Raw genomic sequence first — 20,104 nt, forward strand, 5'->3', positions numbered from 1 at the left:
AAGGCATCAAGAATTAAGTTCAGCTACAGAGTAGCTGTAATCTATCCATAAATAAAAACTGCTTAATAGAGTTCCATTCCTGAGCCCCATTTCCATGCTGCCATAGTTTCCTCAAGCTTTGTGAGCTTTTTCAGGGCATGTCTATTCTTATTTATTTAATTGTGGTTTTTTTTAGTGTTTACTATTGTATTTTAACCGGTTTGTTTATATAAGACAGATGTGCATATTTCTATTCATCTATCTATTTAATATACTGACTAAGAAATGTATACTGTATTATGGGTCCTGAATTCCTGGGTCTGTTTTGGTAAAATATGGAGACTTTAAATATATCTCCTTCAAAAATTAAATTATGACACTAGATTTGAAATCTCTTTGGACATCATTTGTAAAGCTTCTTATATGAAAACAAACCGGGTTTACTTTGAATCTTACCCAAGAATAATCTACACTGAAATATTTCAGTGTTTGTACTAAATTAAATTATATTACAATCAGAGTTTTCTTTTGGTCATCTAGAATTAGGAGAGGAGGAAACATTTGCAATAGAAATCGAATAGTGTGAAACTACTGAATGTTACTTGTTTTTTATAGATGTTTCAATTAATTTACTAACCTGACTTGCTAAAAAGCCAACCATTTTACCTAGAATTGTATTTTTCCATTTTAATGGCAATTTGACAAATTATTTTCAAATTTCTAGCTTCCATTTTTCCCTATATGATATCTATGCACCAAAATTTTATTTATTTTTTATTTTTTTAAAGAATTTATTTATTTATGAGACAGAGACAGACACAGCGAGAGAGGGAACACAAGCAGGGGGCAGTGGGAGAGGGAGAAGCAGGCTTCCCGCCAAGTAGGGAGCCTGATGTGGGGTTCGATCCCAGGACCCTGGGATCATGACCTGAGCTGAAGGCAGACACTTAACTGACTGAGCCACCCAGGCACCCTATGCACCAAAATTTTAATCACCATAAATTATTATAAATTATCTTATTTCAATTGAATTTAATAATTATTTGACAATACTGTATAAACTAGTCTGAATTGAGCAAGTCAATTCAAATTCTTTCTTGAAATTGATTATATGAATTAAATAATATTAATTGAGTCTTCTGGGGAATGTTTTCAGATTTTGATAAACATAAATGGAAACATTTCTTCAAAACATAATATTGTGGGGTTTTATCCGGCATAACTGGAGTATGCTACAAAGAAGTTTAAGATAACTTTTCTTTGAATATTATTTTTTTCCCCAGATTTTTAAAGGTTTTAACAATTTGGGTTAAAATCTGAATTGAGTAAAGTGAAACGTTTGCAGTTCACCTGGTTTGATCAAGTCAGTCCAGCAATTATTTTATTTCTCTCAGTGTTTCTCCTCTGTTAACTTTTAGGGTTTGGTTTTCTCTTTATTTTTTTCTATAATCTGGATCCCAGAAATAATATATATTTAAGAACTCAAGTACATAGTAGTTGTAACCTATCTTCTACTCTTAAATGCTAAACTTTCAGCATGTTTTATTCAGAAAAATTTACTAAGACTTGCATGAAGATGAGTATAAAATAACACTTGTTTAAAATATACATATATATTTCTCCACTTAATTGCCTCTCAGAATTTTTTTTAAGTTCTCCAAAATGTTCCTGTTGATTACTTGGGACCACCACCTACATATAATCTTCCCTTATAAGCCATCAGCTTTTATTTTCAAACTTGGATCACATACATCATGTTTTCTCTTAAAAGTTATGTGCACTTTCTCAAGAGCATACTATTTTATTTTTCTTAAAAGATTTATTTATTTATTTGAGAGAGAGGGCGAGAGACAGCACGAGTGGGAGGGGTAGAGGGAAAGAGAATCCCAAGCAGACTCCGTGACTTAAAAACCAAGTCACGTTGGTTTTTAAATAAGATGTGACATTGAGATAACTCTTGGTCATCATCCACCACGGGGAAACAGATATAATGTGCCAAATAGAATTCTTCTTGTCTACTATTTTCTTTATAGATAGCTATTAACTCAAGATATAATGAAAACAACAAAAATATTCAATAAGAGTTTAAAAATCATACATAGCATTCCATTTCTCATGTGTAATGACAAAGAGCAATAAAGGATATGTGTTGGGTTCTAATATCAATCCTTAGTTGCATCTCACTAAGGAAGGAATAATATTCTCCCCCGCACCCTCCGCCATCCCACATGTAGTTAAGGTAACAGTATCTGTTCTTAGAACATCTCCTCTTCTCCCATGTTGCTTTTCCAATGTTGGCTATTCTAGAATGTCAGACTTTTACATGGAGTTTTAATCTTTGTTTTTATGCTGTCTCCAAATACCAATTTTAAGTACCAAGAAAACCCTTTACATTAATTTCTATGAAAGTATTCCTTCCAATATGCTCTGCAAAATACTGACTATATCCTTTACTCTGTGATCCGAAATGACTATGTGATTTTGTCTTCTATTTCCAGCCTAAGAGATCTGTTTCCTTTGCCAGCTGTGTGTTGTGGTAATGGCAGGGCAGTTCCATGGACTTTGGGTATACAGAATCACTTCAACCTTGGTGTAGGACCAAAAAGGGGCAATCTTCAGTCCAGAGGGCTATTAGCTTCCCATCTTGATTAAGCCCCCTTTTCAGCAGAAGCCAGAATTCCTCACTGCCAATATCATGAGTCACAGAAATATATAGTTTCATATACAGTAAATGTTTTGCTTTGGCCAGTATATATAAACAGATGAATTGTCTTTCCACACAGTTAAATAAAAATATATATATACTAATAGTAGTATTTATATTTCTTATCAAGTATTATAATTACCCACTATTTAAGTAACAGTGGAAAGTATCTTTGAAAGAGCTAAGAAGTTAATTATAAATTATTTCATACCATGTTGAAAGCTTAGAAAATTTACGATATATGTGTTCAAAGGGAGCCTGAGTTTGATTCCTAAAACTTGTTCTACATTAAGTATTTTAAACTACTTAGGGCTGTTCATGCTTGCTAATTTGTGAATACTTCAATGCATCAAGTAAGACTGTTTCTTGCCAGAAACCCAAGATCAAAATGGGTTCTGACCCAGTTTATTCTTTTCATTAAATTAAGGAGAAAAGATAGTCTATATTATATGTAATTACATTAAAGAAATTCAAAAAAACTTTAGTAAATGTGGTAGACATTTTATAGGAATGTCTTCAGGGTAAGAATCATACTGACATGGTGATCATTTAGTGAAATATGCCACGAAGTAATTTCTCTAACCCTTTCTGTTGGCTTTTAAGTTTTTCTTCCTTTATAAATAAAATGCAGTGGTCAAGCTCAACTAGAATGAATTATTTCTGGGTAATGAACAAGATAAATTAGTCTATAAAACATTAAGTAGATATAAAATTTTTGCCTGGCTGCCAACAGTTTGTAAATGTTTATAGGAGCCTCATGGTATAGTAGAAAGAACATGGACTATTTCAGTCCTAAGTAATCTTCTAGAGGTGCTTGGTAAGTTCCTCGATGCCCCTGGATCTCCTACTATCATCTCCTAGAGAAGAGAATCAGAGATGAACCAGACAATTGTTAGATTTTGCCAAGCTCTTCTCTGATTCTACAATTTACTAGAACCTAAATTTTTCTTAAGCCTTAAATGATCTAAACTTTTATCACTAAAAAAAAAAAAAAAAAAAAAAAATGACACCAGGTTTCCTTATTTGGTAATTTTAGTTGATTCTGAGGCTTTGAAGTCTGTGCATTAAATTAGACTGGTCAGAAGTTTTGATTGAATATAGAACACCTCTTAAAATAATCTATAATGACTTAGGGGTTTTTTTGGTGGGGGATGAGGAAGTATTACAACTGACATTCCTGCCAACACCTCCTTATCAGAGTAGATCTAATTTAGAAAGTTGGTGGACTATTACTAGAACATAACACATTTCTAGTACTATTTTGTATTCTCCATAGATTTTTCCAACAGCAAAAACATTGCTGTGATTGTCCTTTACTTTTACACGGTTAGTATTTAACACCCTTCCTATAGAGAATGGCAGACTTTCCTTCTCTCTAAGGCTCAAGTGAAAATACACAAGCCACATAAGGACTCTTGTCAGGCTTTTTCCCCAAATGTGAAATGCAGGAGGCATAAGACAGGGCCAAAGTTGGGTGTAGCTGGGATGCCCTGGCAAGAAAGTAGCATTTCTAATTTTCTAAAATTTTTCCTGAAGAATTGGTTTTACTAAAAAGAGAGAGAGAGAGAGAGAGAGAGGAAAAAAGGCAAAACTATAAATAGCTTTATGACTTTATATACAAATATATTTTCTTGTACAGAAATAAGTTTACTTTTCAGGAAGAAATATTTTCAGTAACACTCTCAGCCTTACCCATGGCCTTCTTACCATTGAAATTAATTGTCCTGGGCTTTTCTGAGGGTATCTTCAGCCTCCTTCTCTAAACTCTTCTGTTTTATGCTATTTCGTACCATTTAACACATTGTAAAATGGGATCCAGTGTCAGTTATCCTGGGTCACAGCAAATGACTCAAACATGTAAGCATTCCAGTTTGTTTGTTTTCAGATTGCTGGTGGTTGGGAGTAGGGGTATGATTCCCATTTCTAGGGGCACACAAGCTTTTCTAAATCTTTACTTCATGCAAATTCAGCCATATAATCTTTTCTCGCTTTGCAAGTTAAATTTATATCAACACTTACTGTGGACAATTCTCAAAAATGCCAAATAAACTCTCATTCTTACAAACATTTAAGTCATGTCTTGTCTATGGCCATGCCACCCTGAACGCGGCCGATCTCATCTAATTAATGTCTCACTGTGAATATATCCTAAGAACACAGAAGGTAATGTTTGAAAACATGGCACTATTAAAATGTTGATAACTAGTTATTTCCTGAAATAATTCAATAAAGTTAACTGGACAAAACCTCTCTGGAGAGGGAAAAAAACAGAAAGTAATTGTCATGTTTACTAAATCTATTCATCTAGCACAGTTCCATGAAGAGACACATTAAATGACCATCTGCAAATATTTGTTGACTAATGAACAACATGGAAGACTCCAGCATCATATCTCATTTGCAATTAAAAATGCAGTAGAAAATTAATCTTGAACACATTTTAACAATTAATTTACAACTGAGACTCTTGTCCCCAAAATTGTGTTGTTAGCTTCTAATACTTTTCATGGTAGGTCACTGACAATGGTCAAATTACAATACTGGTCAATTAAATACAGCCATAAACTTAGAAATGTTTTAGAATTTGCCACTATATTCCTCAACAAGGCCAAGCTAATGACTGCATTTATCCTTGAAGCACCAGTTGAAAATGTAAAAGGTCACTGCTCTTTAGCAAATTGAGAAAAATACCTATCTTTTTATAGAGAGATGGTAAGAATTTTCTGCTAATTTAGGTCCTGTTTCTGTCTGCAATTCTAAATGAATGTCAAGGGTATCTGAAAGAACTGTGGATGATGGAGAAACTAAATCGCTCTGTTGCATTATGCTGAGAGGGCATCTGGAGTCTAAAATAGTACAAGGTAGGCCAGACTAGATTAATGATTAGCCCATTCTGGTGTCCTCTTTTTAAAGGGGGTGAGATCATTCTAGAACAAGTATATGCCTTTAACTCTGGGTGGAGAATATGGGATGAAGTGAATCCCTACTTATTGTAGCAATTTCTCGGTCATCAGTGTAACTTCAAAGGGGCCACATTGTCCCTTAATTCTTTTAGAGTGTTGACACTATTAGCCCTATGAGAATGTGTGTAAAATACTTAAGGGAGTAACTGAAGGCACTTAAGTTTCAACCAACATTTCCACACTCTTAGTGAGGGAAAGAAAATAAAGATTATGATATTGCAAATCTTTAAAAAAAAAAAACCTGCCTGCCTATAGACAAAAATGAGATGTATTTGTACACAAATTCCAAATCCACATAATTATAGTTAGGCAGATGTTGAGTCCCACACCTATCAAAAATACACAAAAGAAAAACCTAGCACTTCTTTCCACATTCTTTAAAATTTTTTCATTAATGTTAAGCTGCTACCATTGTTTGTGTCTATTCCTGTTTGTGGTTCTGCCTCTCTGCACATTTTTCTGTCAATGCTTTTTCATATCAAAGGTCTTCTCTGTCTCTGAATCATAGTGTATAGAACATTGTGTGGTCCTTGGACAAGCAGAATCAGCATTTCCTGGGAAATGCCTAGAAATTCAAATTCTCTGGCCCCACCCCAGATCTACTAAATCAAAAATCTCAGCAATCTGTGTTTAAATAAACCTTCCAGATGATTGTGATTCAGGCTCAAGTTTAAGAACCACTGGCATGAAAAACTGGCTAACTCCCCACCATCCTGATTCAGCAGACAGTAAATACCTATTGAATACCCACTGCTCGAGATTCTATGCAATCCTATGAGCTGTAGGCAATTAGCCCCAATTTGCAAATGAGGAAACCAAAACTCAGGAATTATAAATGACCTATTCAAGGTCATATAGCTGGTTAAGTAACAGAGCTGACGTGTTAAGCCAAGTTCTTCTGCTCTTTTAGAGCTATTTCCTTCTCATTTACACCTAAGCCCTTTCATTAATTTTGTCACATAAAATATGACTTTGATGTTCCCTTTAAAAATTTGTGTGTGCATATGTGTCTGTGAAGTTATTAGCCGCCTTGTGTGTATGTGTGTGCACGTGCACATGGGCATGACTGAGAGACAGACAGATGGTGGGGGGCAGGGTGGAGAGAAATGAAATGAGAAAATAAGTAGATAATACAAAAAATAAAATTAGTATCACAAATGTTGCTGTCCAGTCACTCTCAATATATAGCAATTAGATACATTTTGACATTCTTTCAAGATAGTTAACTTAAAGTCTAGATGCACTTTTTTTTTTTTAAAGATTTTATTTATCTGACAGAGACAGCGAGAGAGGGAACACAAGCAGGGGGAGTGGGAGAGGGAGAAGCAGGCCTCCCACGGAGCGGGGAGCCCGATGCGGGGCATCGATTCCAGGACCTCGGGATCACGACCCGAGCTGAAGGCAGACGCTTAACGTCTGAGCCACCCAGGCGCCCATAGATGCACTTTTTGAAATTGTTGAAGGTCAAACAAATATGCAATCCCGAACAGGTCTGTTTAAGCTAAGAGATACTAACGTAGTTCTGTTACCCCTCAGCTATGTGCTCTCCTTTCCCAGTCAGTCTTCAAAAACCCATTCTCTTCTTCCTTTTTGCATTCACCACTCATGGACTATTTTGCTGGGCACATGCTACCTATGAATTTGGTGGCAGTTTTCTATTTCATAGTCTCTGTGAAATTTTTTGAGCTTATGTAATTGTCCAGCAAACAAACAGCACCAGATGCTTGTTAAAGGTGATAAAACAAACTACTGCAGTAAGGGAGAGAAACTACAATATTAATTGAGCTCAACTCCAACTAAGACAAAGGTGATGAAGGTTTTTAAGGGAGAACAAAGAGGGATTACAGGAAAGTGGAAAAGGTGATAAAAAAAAAAAAAGAGAGAGAGAGGAGAGACTGTGGAAGTGAAATTTACAGAAGGGAGTAGCTAGGGAATTACTGAAAATGGTTTGGGAAAGTGGGTTGGGACAATGTATAACTTGCAATTGGACAGGACTGCATTTTCTTTAAGACTCAGCATGGGACCTGAGGTCACCTTTAGGGACACAGCCTAGTGCAGGTGGAAGACAAGCTTAAGTTTGGTCAAGACTCTTGGCATAGTGTTCAGGAAGATCCTTTGTGCTTTGTGAGGGTTCAGCAGTTCACATAATGTGTTGAGGTTTCAATTAATTTAACTCTGTTACACATTAAAGAGAAATGAAAACATTATTTGAGAATGAAATATTCTTAATTATTATAATGGAAATTATTTAGATATTGAAAACTATGTATTTTTTCTGGACATGATCTTATAAACCTAGAATCTATTGGATTTCCTAGATGTAAAGTAGTATTTCACTGTCAAAAATCATGAGTGGAATCATGTTTTCAAAAAGTTCAAGGGTATCAGTGGATTACCAACCGAAATAATAATTGCTGTGTAACTTTTTCCATACCAGTATTTAATATGAAGCAAAATTATACCCTATTAGATCATTTGCAAATTATCACAATTTTTACAACAGGAAAATTATTACATTTTATCATAGATATAAAAAATAAAACTAATGTAGCTTGTTCTAGACCTAAACCTAAATATTTTTTGTTTCCCCAGAATTTTGCACCACATTTGTGTAGAACGTCACTCTCTAATGTAATGGAGAACCTATCAAAGAGATACTAGGATTTCTACACAAAAACTCATATCCTGTACTCAGAAAAAAACACCGCCAAGCCTTGCCCATAATTTTGACTCAATCCTAATCAGATTTCATATTAACTCATCAGCTTATTTTAATGGAAGTACTTAGAAGCTCTTTAGAGCATTCTACTTTCATAGTAGAGAAAGTCATTAGAGATAATGTTGATGTCCATTAGTCATCAAGAAAAACATTACATTCTTATCAGTAATCTCCATACATGAACAAGGAAGTGAATGAACTTGGAGATGAAGGTGACAAATTATTTTTTAAATAAATAATGTCCAAGGAACAGTAAAACTTTAGTTACCTAGAAAATCGATCTATATGGAAATTAATCACTTTGTGTTGACTAATCAGTATGCTTCTCTAACGTACTTTTGAAATCTAAAAATCAAGTGTTTGCTATAATATGTAATATGGAGACGTATTCAAAATAGGTAAAATGGTCTTTACCATTTTGCTATATTCAACTTTATTCAACAAAGCCTGATTTAGTGGAAAGAGAATGGGCCTTGGATCCAAATACCAAATCTACCATACCCTAGGTGAATATCTACTCACCAATTTATTTAATTTCTCCAAGGCCCAAGAACATAAGGCTTACCTGATACATTTTGTGAAACTCAGATATGAATATTAAAGTATATGATACCTAACAGTCACTCTGTGTCATTCTTGATTTTTGTGCTATTACTGTCTTTAAATTCAACTCTACCCCAAATGGTGCTTTCCTTAACCAAGAATGTTGCCTTGAGACCTCACACTCTAGATAGCCTTTCTGATCCATGTTTGAGACTTCTTTTCTCACAATTTTAATAATGAATAGTTGAAGAGACATACATATATTATTTAGAAAATTTAAAGGAGTTTCAGATTTGTAATAATTGCCTTTAGATAATAAATATTTATATTTTGTAATTCATTGACTTTTCCTTTAAAGTATGCTCATTTGGGCATTTCCTTTTACTTTCACTTTCATTTTATTTGGATGTAGAGTTATTATCTCTAGGTTTTACAAATTTGACCATACTATATCAAAAGAAAAAAATTCTGGGGCCACCTGGGTGGCTCAGTTGGTTGAGCTACTGCCTTCGGCTCAGGTCATGATCCCGGGGTCCTGGGATCGAGCCCCATGTCAGGCTCCCTGCTCAGCGGGGAGTCTGCTTCTCCTTCTCCCTCTGCTCCTCTGCCTGCTTGTGCTCTCTCTCTCTCTCAAATAAGTAAAATAAAAATCTTAAAAAAAAATTCTGTATTTAATGAATACTGAGTTTTCTTTTACTCAGCCAGTTGCTGGACTGATCATTCATTGATTCATTCAATAAAATAATTCATTCAATAAAAATATATGGAGCACATATTATGAATTATGTATGTATGTCCTGTTCCAATAAAAAGAAGATCACTGCAATTGCTATGGCTCTTTGAGAAAGATACACACTGAAAGAGGTATGATCTATGGTGATTCTCAAGACCACACTTGGAGCCATTTAACACCACACTGTAGAGTATGGCCACATAATCTCTAAGGTGTATAGTGTAAATGTGATAACAACTCTGGGGAGTTCCATAGGCTTTTTTATATTAAGATATAATATAATATAATATAATATAATATAATATAATATAATATAATATAATATAATATAATATAACATACTATAATATAATATAAAAGTGGGACACTTGACAACAACTCATGAGAAAGAGATTTAGTTTAGAGAAGTTAGGATTTGTGTATTACATTATACTAACCATAATATGTTTCAGCACATTAACTAAAACTATCAGACTATATAGCATTATCATTTTGAGTAAAATATTTAGAGCAAAATAATAGACATGACTGATTCTGAATTCATGAGGCTCTGACATTTACAGAGCTGCTTCCAAAGTTCACAACAAAGTTTTTGAAAAGTACATTCCTCGCCCAGGACAGCACCACTGCTACTCAATGAAGTACAATCTACACTTTTACTGAGTGGTCCCCACAAAGTACAATTGGTGGGGAGAGCCAACCATACCTCAAATACACACCGAATCCTTTTCTCTCCCCCATGCCTTTCTTTACCCCTTCATTTTTCTCTGCATAGACTATTCCTCTCAACTTTGCAAATTCTCACCTACTAAAATCCTACCCCTGACAGGTTCACCTCAAACATCAACCATCTTCAGGACAACAACCTTACTATTTAAAACCAAGACAATGTATTTTCTCTCTCATGTACCTCTTAGAATATTTTCTTTGTATTGTAAGTATTTTAATTATATGTGTCCTTATTCTACCCAGTTTTAAAGCTCCTTGAAGGACTGTGTCTTGTCTGTTTTTGCATCCTCCATAGTAAGAGCTAACACAAATCCTACACATTTGTGCTTAATACATTATTGAATTTACTCAAAGAATATCTAGGATTTCTTATATATTCATGTTTTATTTATTTAGGAGAGGATAATGGGATTTTGCATTTGTTTTTTACATCTAGCTCTCCCTCTGTCTATATCCATTTTATTAAAGTTTTACTTGCCTTTTACTTTTTCCTGTTGTGTCATGAAAAAATGTTTAAGGAGAAAGTTATCATGCTGGCCAATAGTTTGTTTATTCTAATAGCCCAAAAAGAGAAGTATTCTTGGTCCAGGGTGATTGCTAGGGAGAAAATGGGTCATATGCTTCTCTTCTGGAGAAGGATGAGAAGCATAAACTGGGAAAGAAACTTGTGAATGGCCCTTCTCAGATTAACTACTCAGTGATTCATCAAAACATAACTCATGCCTTGGCAAGTTAAAAGAAAAGATGATTTACATGAAAATTGTGACTTCTAGGTTATTTCCATTTGGATTTCATCAGTTTGCAAAATCCTCCCCATTACTATGGTGATGATGCATTCTTAGGTAGAATGTGCCCATTGACAGGAGCTGATTTATGTTGTAATCACTTGTAATGTCAATAATCAACCTTTATTATATAGGATTTCAAATATAATTCAAAATAAACTTTACAGATTGCTATTATTTACTTAAATAAATTTGCCAAATATTGGATCTTTCTAACATGTTTTTTAAAGTTACATAGTTTTAGATAAAATACTTCCTATTTGCCAAAATTCTTAGAGTCCACACAAGATGGTTGATACCCTGAGTCTTACTTAACTCCCTAACCTCTCTTCTCATGACTTCCTGCCTTGTTTCTTCTTCTCTAGTTGGTAAGTCAAACATGATTTTCTGAAAACACCACACTGTTTCACCTTCATGCTTTTGTTCATGTGTTCCCACCTTTCCCCTGGATGCTTATTCAACCTTCAAAACCCAATTCAAGTCTCATCTCCAAATAGTAAGTCTGCCTTGGAGCCCCAGCCAATATGCACTACTTTTATTTTTGCGTCTTTTGTCTTCTATCTTAGCTCTTACTATCACTTAATATGTTTTATTGTAATTCTCTGCATATTTGTCTTTACTTCCAATACAGCATAGATTTTGCTCACGGAAAGCCATAACTTACTTGGCTTTATGTTCCCATTTCCTAAAAGAGTACCCTTCTCCCCATAGGTCTTAAATTAAACTGTCCAAAAGCTCTTAAATAGATTTAGAATACCACCTGGCATATTCATCTTTTAAGAGACATCAAAACTGATGTGGTTAAAACTTAATGTAAGTAATATAATTTCACCACAAGAATATGTCTTCAAATTTAGAAAATATCTGATTTACATGAATAAGAAATATAATTTATGTTCCCTTTCATTAATGATATAATTTTCAGGTGTTAGTTTCTTGAAATAACAAAACAGTACTTTATAACTTTTGAGATAATTGTAGATTCACAAAAATTGTAAGAAATACAGAGAAATCTGTATGCCTTTCACTTACTTTCCCCTAGGAGGTCATCCTTCAATTGGCATTTAATTTTGCATCAAAATATACAAATACAGAATGCTAAGTTATTAGTCCAACAACCATCAAGTAAAATTCTGGTTTTCTTTTTCAAAAAATACTTTTATAAGCAAACTTAATCATCCTTACCAAAGAACAAAGAACACTGAAGAGGTTCTTCATAAAAAAAAAAAAAAAGGACAAGTCCGCTACACTTGAGCCCCTCAGAAAGTTACTTTCACATTAACAGATGTTTATAATAAAGACAGTCATTGTTCATTACCACAAAATTATCAGATTATACTTTACTGACATACACAAAAAATTCTTTTCAGAATTTGAAAAAATCTTGTCATCTAGGTCTTCCCACTTTCTATTTTGAAGCATAGTGAACTTTTTCACACTAGTCTTAACTGGTTGCAGAGTGGGAAAATGGTTAATCGATTGATGAATTCTTTGAATATTGAGTTCCTGTTTTGGGCAAAGCAGAAAAATCCAGGGGTTTCCAAGCTAAATATACCATGTGCAATGCACTCTCAGAAATGGTTGGTCAAGGATTTAGTAACATTTGTATCATGTTTTTCTTTTTGTCACCTTCAAAAATCCTGCTTTATTCTTTGCTAAAATCATCCTTCAATCTTTTCATTCTAACAATATTTGGTTATAAAAGCATACATAGGGAACAACTTGCAATTTATGGACAGTGCTTGTTTCTTAGGCAAAGTAAATACCGGCCTAAATATTTTGCCCAAGATTTCAACCTCCTGCCTTGCTCTGTATCTTCTGCTTGTGACATACAGTACATTAGAATCCCTTCCCTGATACTTAGTCATTTTCCTCTGTGGCATGCCTATTAAAGACTATTATCCTGATGAGTCATTTTGTCATATGGTTTTCCAACAGGATTCCCTTGGGAGAATGGGAAAGGGTGGGGAGATATGACAGAGAGGTAAATCGAGTTGGAGAGCACAACAATCTGAAAGCCAGAAGCTTAGGTGTTGGATCCATCATAACTGGTCTCTGTCACTTTAGCATCTTATGTGTGAGTTATATAATCTCATATCCTCTGTTTTTCATCTGTAATTAAGAATAGCAATACCTTCTTAGAGGACTGTTGTAAGAATTAAAGAAATAAAATGCAAGAAAGTATTTTTAAATATGCCAATAAATGGATGTATTTGTTTGTACCTCGAAGGCAAGGTAAAATATCGAATGCTTTCCCTATAGTTACCTACAGACCTTTCAAAAAAAATTACCTTTAGATGCACCAACAAAACATGTGTATTAGGGAAAAAGTTCTCTTGTCTATCAGTTACAAATTCCCTCAGTTATCCATTCTTTCTAGGGAAAAAAAAAAAGCTTTTAAAAATACTGATGGATACTGGATATTCTCCCAACCCAGAGTAGTGATTTTGCTATTTTAAAGATAATGTGGATGTTGGGATTAGACTTTCTTTAACACAGAATGTCAACACATTTTCCAAAACTGAATTTATCAGTTAAATGTAGCCAAGAGATTTAGTTTATCTAAGTGTCCTACAAAGGAGAAATAGTTTACCACTGTTTTTACAGATTGAGGCAAATCTGACATATTATTGACATATGCTATGGATTTAATTTAATACCATAGTACAGATGTGTGCTCTGATAAGTTTTTGTGAAATCTAGGCTAAGATAGAGTTGTTTCAATATTTATGGGGTTGAAAATGCAGAGTTAGCAAAGGAAGCATTTTAATTAAAACAATATTTTTCTTTATATGCTCAGAGTAAAATATAAGGGAATTCTTTTAAAGACTTACTACTTGTTTCAATATAGTTGCTGGGTTTTTAGGCACATCGAAAGAGATTTTTTTTCCAATTTTTAATTTTTTTAATTTTAATTTTTTTTAAAGATTGATTTATTTGAGAGACAGAGAGAGAGAGTGGGTGGGGAAGGGGCAGAGGGAGAAGGAGAAAGAGAATCTCAAACAGACTCCCCGCTGAGTGGAGAGCCTGACACGGGTCTCAATCTCACCACCCTGAGATCATGACATGAGCTGAAACCAAGAGCCATTTGCTTAACTGACTGAGCCACCCAGATGCCCCCAGTTTTTAAAAATCTACTAATTTTAGAATGATCAGAAATTAAAACTCAATAGTTCTGATTTTCTCTTTCTTTCACCTAAATATATGTGACCCTTTAAATTTAGCTTTTTTTTTTATTATTGTATGTTTTAGGTATCCTAGAGATAACTTCAGTGGAAATCGGAGTTGTTGCCGTCAAAGCCATTAACAGCAACTATTATTTAGCCATGAACAAGAAGGGGAAACTCTATGGCTCAGTAAGTATTCTGCTTTAGTTTTCCAAGTCTGCTGCAGTAAATCATTACCAAGGTTTTGGACTGTTTCCCTCAGACACTGAAGAGCTTTGTTATCATTCTATTGCTAGTAAATAGAGCCACGGTGGGCTGGTCACCAGAGTTTCAAGAGCTGGCAAAGCAGCTCTTGCAACTGTGTAATTTCCTCTGTTGTTCACCCATCAGTCTACCACACAGGCTGTTGCTGGCTTTCATCAGTCAGTGCTCTGAACTGTTAACGGGTCAGACTCTCACGGAAGCATCTGGTCAGATTGGCACGGGTGCTGCAGACAACTTGGAGAAGAATCATTGAAAACAAAGATCTTAAATTGCGTAGGAAACCATACACTGTGTGTGTTTTAGAGTGCAAGATAAAACAGGGGCTTGGTATTTTGTATTCTGTTAAAATATGAGATGGGGAGGCAGATTAAAAAATTCACCATTTGTGTGTGCCTTCAATCAACTCCATAATTTTATTTACCTAGACAACAGTCATTAGTTCATTGATGCAGCTGGTATCCAGCCAATGCTTTGGGTACATACATCTCTGAGTTTCATAGCAAGGATTAAGGAATATCACTTCAAAATGTGTAAATAACCTATTTTGTTGATTAGCATAAGGACAATTGCACTGCCTGCCCAGAGCCGGCAGCTCCCAAACTTGATCACAATCACTGGGAAAGATTTTTTGATACATTAAAGCTGTGATAAGATCTAAGAATTTGCATTTCTAACACGGTTGCAGGTGTTCCTGATGCAACACTTTGATAACCCAACTTAAGAACCACTGGTCTGATTATAGAATAGTCTTGTATTTCATTTGTATCAGGTCCACTCATAACTGGGGAGTTGGGCACGCACACTGTGGGCTAGTCCCTTTGTCCGGGGTAACTGCCTTTTGCATGGCAGGGGGAGGGAGGTGCTTAAAGGAATTTTAAAATTTTCCATTATGTGCAGCTCTGCTCATAAGCCCAGAAGAGAAATGGGCCATTTTATTATTATTATTTTTTAAAGATTTTATTTATTTGACAGAGAGAGAGAGACAGCGAGAGAGGGAACACAAGCAGGGGGAGAGGGAGAGGGAGAAGCAGGCTTCCCGCCGAGCAGGGAGCCCGACGTGGGGCTTGATCCCAGGACCCTGGGATCATGTGCTGAGCGGAAGGCAGACGCTTAACGACTGAGCCACCCAGGTGCCCCAATGATGGGTCATTTTAAAAAGTGGTACCATTCAGGGGTTCACAGCATAATCACTTTTGAGGCATTTTTAAATTATTTTCTTGAATGAACATGCTTGAATCCCTCCTTAATCTACTATTATCAGAATCACTGGGTAAGAGGACCAGGTTTATATTCTTTGCAGAGATACTAATACACTTAGTCAAAACTAAAGCTTTAAAGTAAAGTCAGATCAACACGAATTTAAATTGAGAGAAAAAAAGGTAAACAATTTTAATTGCAATAAAAGATTGAAATAACTTTTAATTGATAAAGTATATCTCTTTAAAAAGGTGATGTCAGAGAAATGGAGAATTCTTAAATGAACAGTGTCATAAAAGTATTTAATAACCTTTTTCTTCTATCCCAAGACAACTTGCATACTGTGCCTATGCTTCTTACTAAACTCTAAGACGTATGAATAGTTTCACTGTTTCATCATTTCTGTATCTAAAGTAGATGCCCATTGCTTTCTATCATAGCACCGCCTTTTAGTTATCTGCAATGAGATTTATCAGAAATTCTCTCATGTGTTTATTGTTGACTGTCTTCCCCCAATAAATTGTGAGCTTAAATTGGACAGGGGCTGCCTTATCCCACACTATACCCTCAGCACTCAGATCCATCCAGAGTATAGCCCCAAGACCTTTTCTTTTCTTTTTTTTTTTTTTGACCTTCATAAGTATGACTCGCCTAAATGCTGTAAACCCATAGATTCCTAGGTCCCTCCTCCAGAGATTCTGATACATTTGAGTTAAGGTATAAATACTAAAAAAAACACCTGAGATTAGGAATCTGCTGCAGGTATACCTCACTTGAAGACATTGTTTTAGGGGCACATGGGTGGTTCAGTCAATTGAGCAAATGACTCCTGGTTTCAAGCCAGGTCATAATCTCAGGGTAATGAGTTCGAGCCTGGCATCAGGCTCCGCACTCAACGGGAGTCTGCTTGAGACTTCCGCACATGTGTTCTGTCTCTCTCTCAAATAAACAAATTTTTTTTTTAAAAAGAGACATTACTCTATAAATTTATTTTGGAGAGGAAAAATAAGTATCTGCTGCTACTTTTCTATACACAGCTCTGTTGCAAATATAAAATCATCTCAAATAACCCCAATCCTCCCACAGTCTCTAAACTGCACCCCCTTTATTAGAATGAATATGATTATTCACATAAAAAAATCATCTCTGTTTGAAGCCATATAGTTTTAGACAAACTATGTTTGTGATGGTTCTGATAATGTTCGAAATGATGATCTAGTTCACAGAAACCCAAATACTTAAATATACACACATTCAGGAATTGAGAATTTAGTAAAAAAAAATTTTTTAAATCCCAAGGTGAGAAAAACTGCCCGGGAGAGGCCAACTAAAAGATCCCTACAATACTCTTGGTTTGGATTGGAAAACATAGAACCAGAAGAACAAAATCCTGTATTCTTAGCTTCTTATCTGCTTTAGTGTGGATATAAGAGAAGAGGGACATTTCTTTTTTTTTTTTAAGATTTTATTTATTTGACAGAGAGAGACACAGCGAGAGAGGGAACACAAGCAGGGGGAGTGGGAGAGGGAGAAGCAGGCTTCCCGCGGAGCAGGGAGCCCGATGCGGGGCTCGATCCCAGGACCCTGAGATCATGACCTGAGCCGAAGGCAGATGCTTAAGGACTGAGCCACCCAGGCGCCCCTGGAGGGACATTTCTAAAGCCAGAGTTTTGAGTTAGTGGTTACTCTCCATCAGTAACTCCAGAGAAAGTGGATTTATGGAATGAAGGAAACATCAATTCTTGTCCCAAAAATCCCCTTAAAACACATGGCCACTTGAAACAAAGCCAAAGGACTATGGCTATAGAGTGGAATTTCCCAGGATCAAAGTCTCAGGTTTATACACTAAAGGCAGTGATAGTCACCATGTTTGTAATTTCTTTGATATGGTAATTCACAAAGCAAGGCATTCCATGTCCTAGTTTTCAATCATTTCTAGACCTCAGAGTAAATCTATTAAAATTCCAAGTTATGGAAAATTGTATATTATCTACCAAAATAGAGAAATCTAGTATTTGTAAAAAAGGAAAACATCCCCCCCACCCCTCCCTGGCCTCTTGGTTATCTACAACGATTATGATTTTGTTATAAGATCTGCTTTCTTACCAATGTGGGTGTATTTATTATAGATTTATAGGTAAAGTTTGCAAACTTGGTAAGCCCAAGTTTTTTCTGTAATTCTATTTTCCCCATGAGACCCCTGGTCATTACTCTGAAAAAAAAAAAAGGATTATAACATTATTCTTTATCATTGACTCATCACAAATACTGGTAGTGGAATCTTTGCTTCTTGACAATCATTCTAGGCACTTAAGCCATGTCATATTCAAAACACACCAGCTTTTTAAAAGGGCCCTAACATGTGGTTATGATGATCAATTAAAGTGAATCATGAGCCTTCAAACACAGAACCTGTTTTGTGGTTGTGAGTTCTACTCTTCTATTGTTGACACTATTGTGCATTTTGTGCACAACTTATGTACAAATCGCAACAGCAAACAAAACTCTTGAACTGAAATTCTCTGGATGGTGTGTGTCAAATGGAAGTAAGTATCATCATCACCAGAATAAAAGATCTTATTTTCCCCTTGCAGAAAGAATTTAACAATGACTGTAAGCTGAAGGAGAGGATAGAGGAAAATGGATACAATACGTACGCATCCTTCAACTGGCAACACAATGGGAGGCAAATGTACGTGGCATTGAATGGAAAAGGAGCTCCCCGGAGAGGACAGAAAACACGAAGAAAAAACACCTCAGCTCATTTTCTTCCAATGGTGGTACACTCATAGAGGAAGGCAAGGTTTGTGGATGCAGGAGAACCAAAGGTTCTTTTGCCAGGACTAGTTGGTATTCTTCATGAAGACAGTAGCTCAAAAGGCAGAGACACACCGCAGATGTCAGATGTCTGCTTGCTTGAACGAAAAGAAGTCTTTGCAGGTTTTGTACTCACTGCTGACATATGATGTTCTTTTAATTAGTTCTGTGTCATGCCTTATAATCAAGATATAGGCAGAGTTACATGGGATGGAAGTTATTCCTAAGCAAACAACATTGTGGCCGGGTTTTTGGAGAAGTTTTTGTTTCTGTTCTTGTTTTTTAACCTCTGAGCTAGAACTTAAAGGACATGGAACAATCTGTTGGATCTTCAGGAAAGTTATTTATGGAATACGAACTCATATCAAAGACTTTCATTGCTCATGCAAGCCTAATGATTCAATGAGCAGTAAGACACGCAAGCATTTACTGGAAAGCACTTGGGTCACATCATATGCACAACCAAAGGCGCTTTGGGCGTGGCATCATGGAAGAGTTGGATAAGAATTTAAAAATGTAAACATGTTAGTGTTAAACTGTTCTAACAAAACAAATAGTACGGTATGCTTGTGCATTCTGCCTTCATCCCTTTCTATTTCGTTCTAAGTTATTTATTTAATAGGATGTTAAATATCTTTTGGGGTTTTAAAGAGTATCCTCAGCAGCTGCCCTCTGATTTACCTTTTCTTTTTCTTCAGCACACCACATGCATGTTCATGACAAAGTGTTTTTAAAACTTGGCAAACACTTCAAGAATAGGAGAGGAGATAGGGAAGCAGGGTGAGAGCCCCATGTGCTATGAGTTAACTTAATATCACTCCTGCAATAAGAACCATCCACAATAAATATGACAGTGTTGTGGCATGGCTTGATGAGAGATATCTGCCATCGTTTAAAAACATCGATCATTCCTAAGGCTTCCTTTCATAAAAAAATAGACCAGAAGGCCAAATTCTTCTCTTTCAAACACCAATGGGGCTCTAAGAATATACTAAAAGAAGGAAAATTGTTAAATTTTAATAGCCCAGCCTCATTATTTACCAACGATTTTTTGCCGTGTGTCACGGTAGTAAGTGATGAAGAGGCTGTCTGCATATGTAAGAACCCTTTATAAGTCCCACAGAGTGCATTTCCCCCAAAGGAATTATCAAGGAATTTGAAGTGTAACTCTCCCAGGGGCTTAAACTGAGCAAATATATCCTCGTATATGTGTAACCATATACTGAAACCTGTTCGAGCTGTATGATCTAGTCTTTACAAAACCAAATAAAACTTATTTTCTGTTGATTTAAAGAGCTTTGGAAGATTCTATCATGTAACCATATCAAAATTCATTTTGTTAGAGCAGGTATAGAAAACAATACATAAGAGTATACCAGTCATCATCACATTGTATTCCAGTAAATAAATACATAAGCCTTATTTGCAGTGTCTGTAGTGATTTTTTTTTAAAAAGTGTAGAAAAATACTATTTGTTTTAAATACTTTAAGTGATAACTATAAG

The 20,104-nt window shown here is 35.4% G+C and overlaps 1 protein-coding gene across 1 annotated transcript in view; it reads left to right on the forward strand.

Moving 5' to 3' along the window:
- FGF10 (fibroblast growth factor 10) overlaps nt 1-18,575 on the forward strand; it is a 78,382-nt gene extending 59,807 nt beyond the window's left edge. The window contains exons 2-3 of the mRNA XM_028097923.1: nt 14,408-14,511; nt 18,378-18,575. Coding sequence (XP_027953724.1) covers nt 14,408-14,511; nt 18,378-18,575 — 302 coding nt within the window. The remainder of the gene's footprint in view (nt 1-14,407; nt 14,512-18,377) is intronic.
- Nucleotides 18,576-20,104: the final 1,529 nt, after the last annotated feature.

The sequence above is a fragment of the Eumetopias jubatus genome, unplaced genomic scaffold (genome assembly GCF_037043125.1).
Source record: "Eumetopias jubatus isolate StellerSeaLion01/CBP00866 unplaced genomic scaffold, mEumJub1_p1.0 scaffold_5, whole genome shotgun sequence".
Classification (NCBI taxonomy): Eukaryota; Metazoa; Chordata; class Mammalia; order Carnivora; family Otariidae; genus Eumetopias; species Eumetopias jubatus.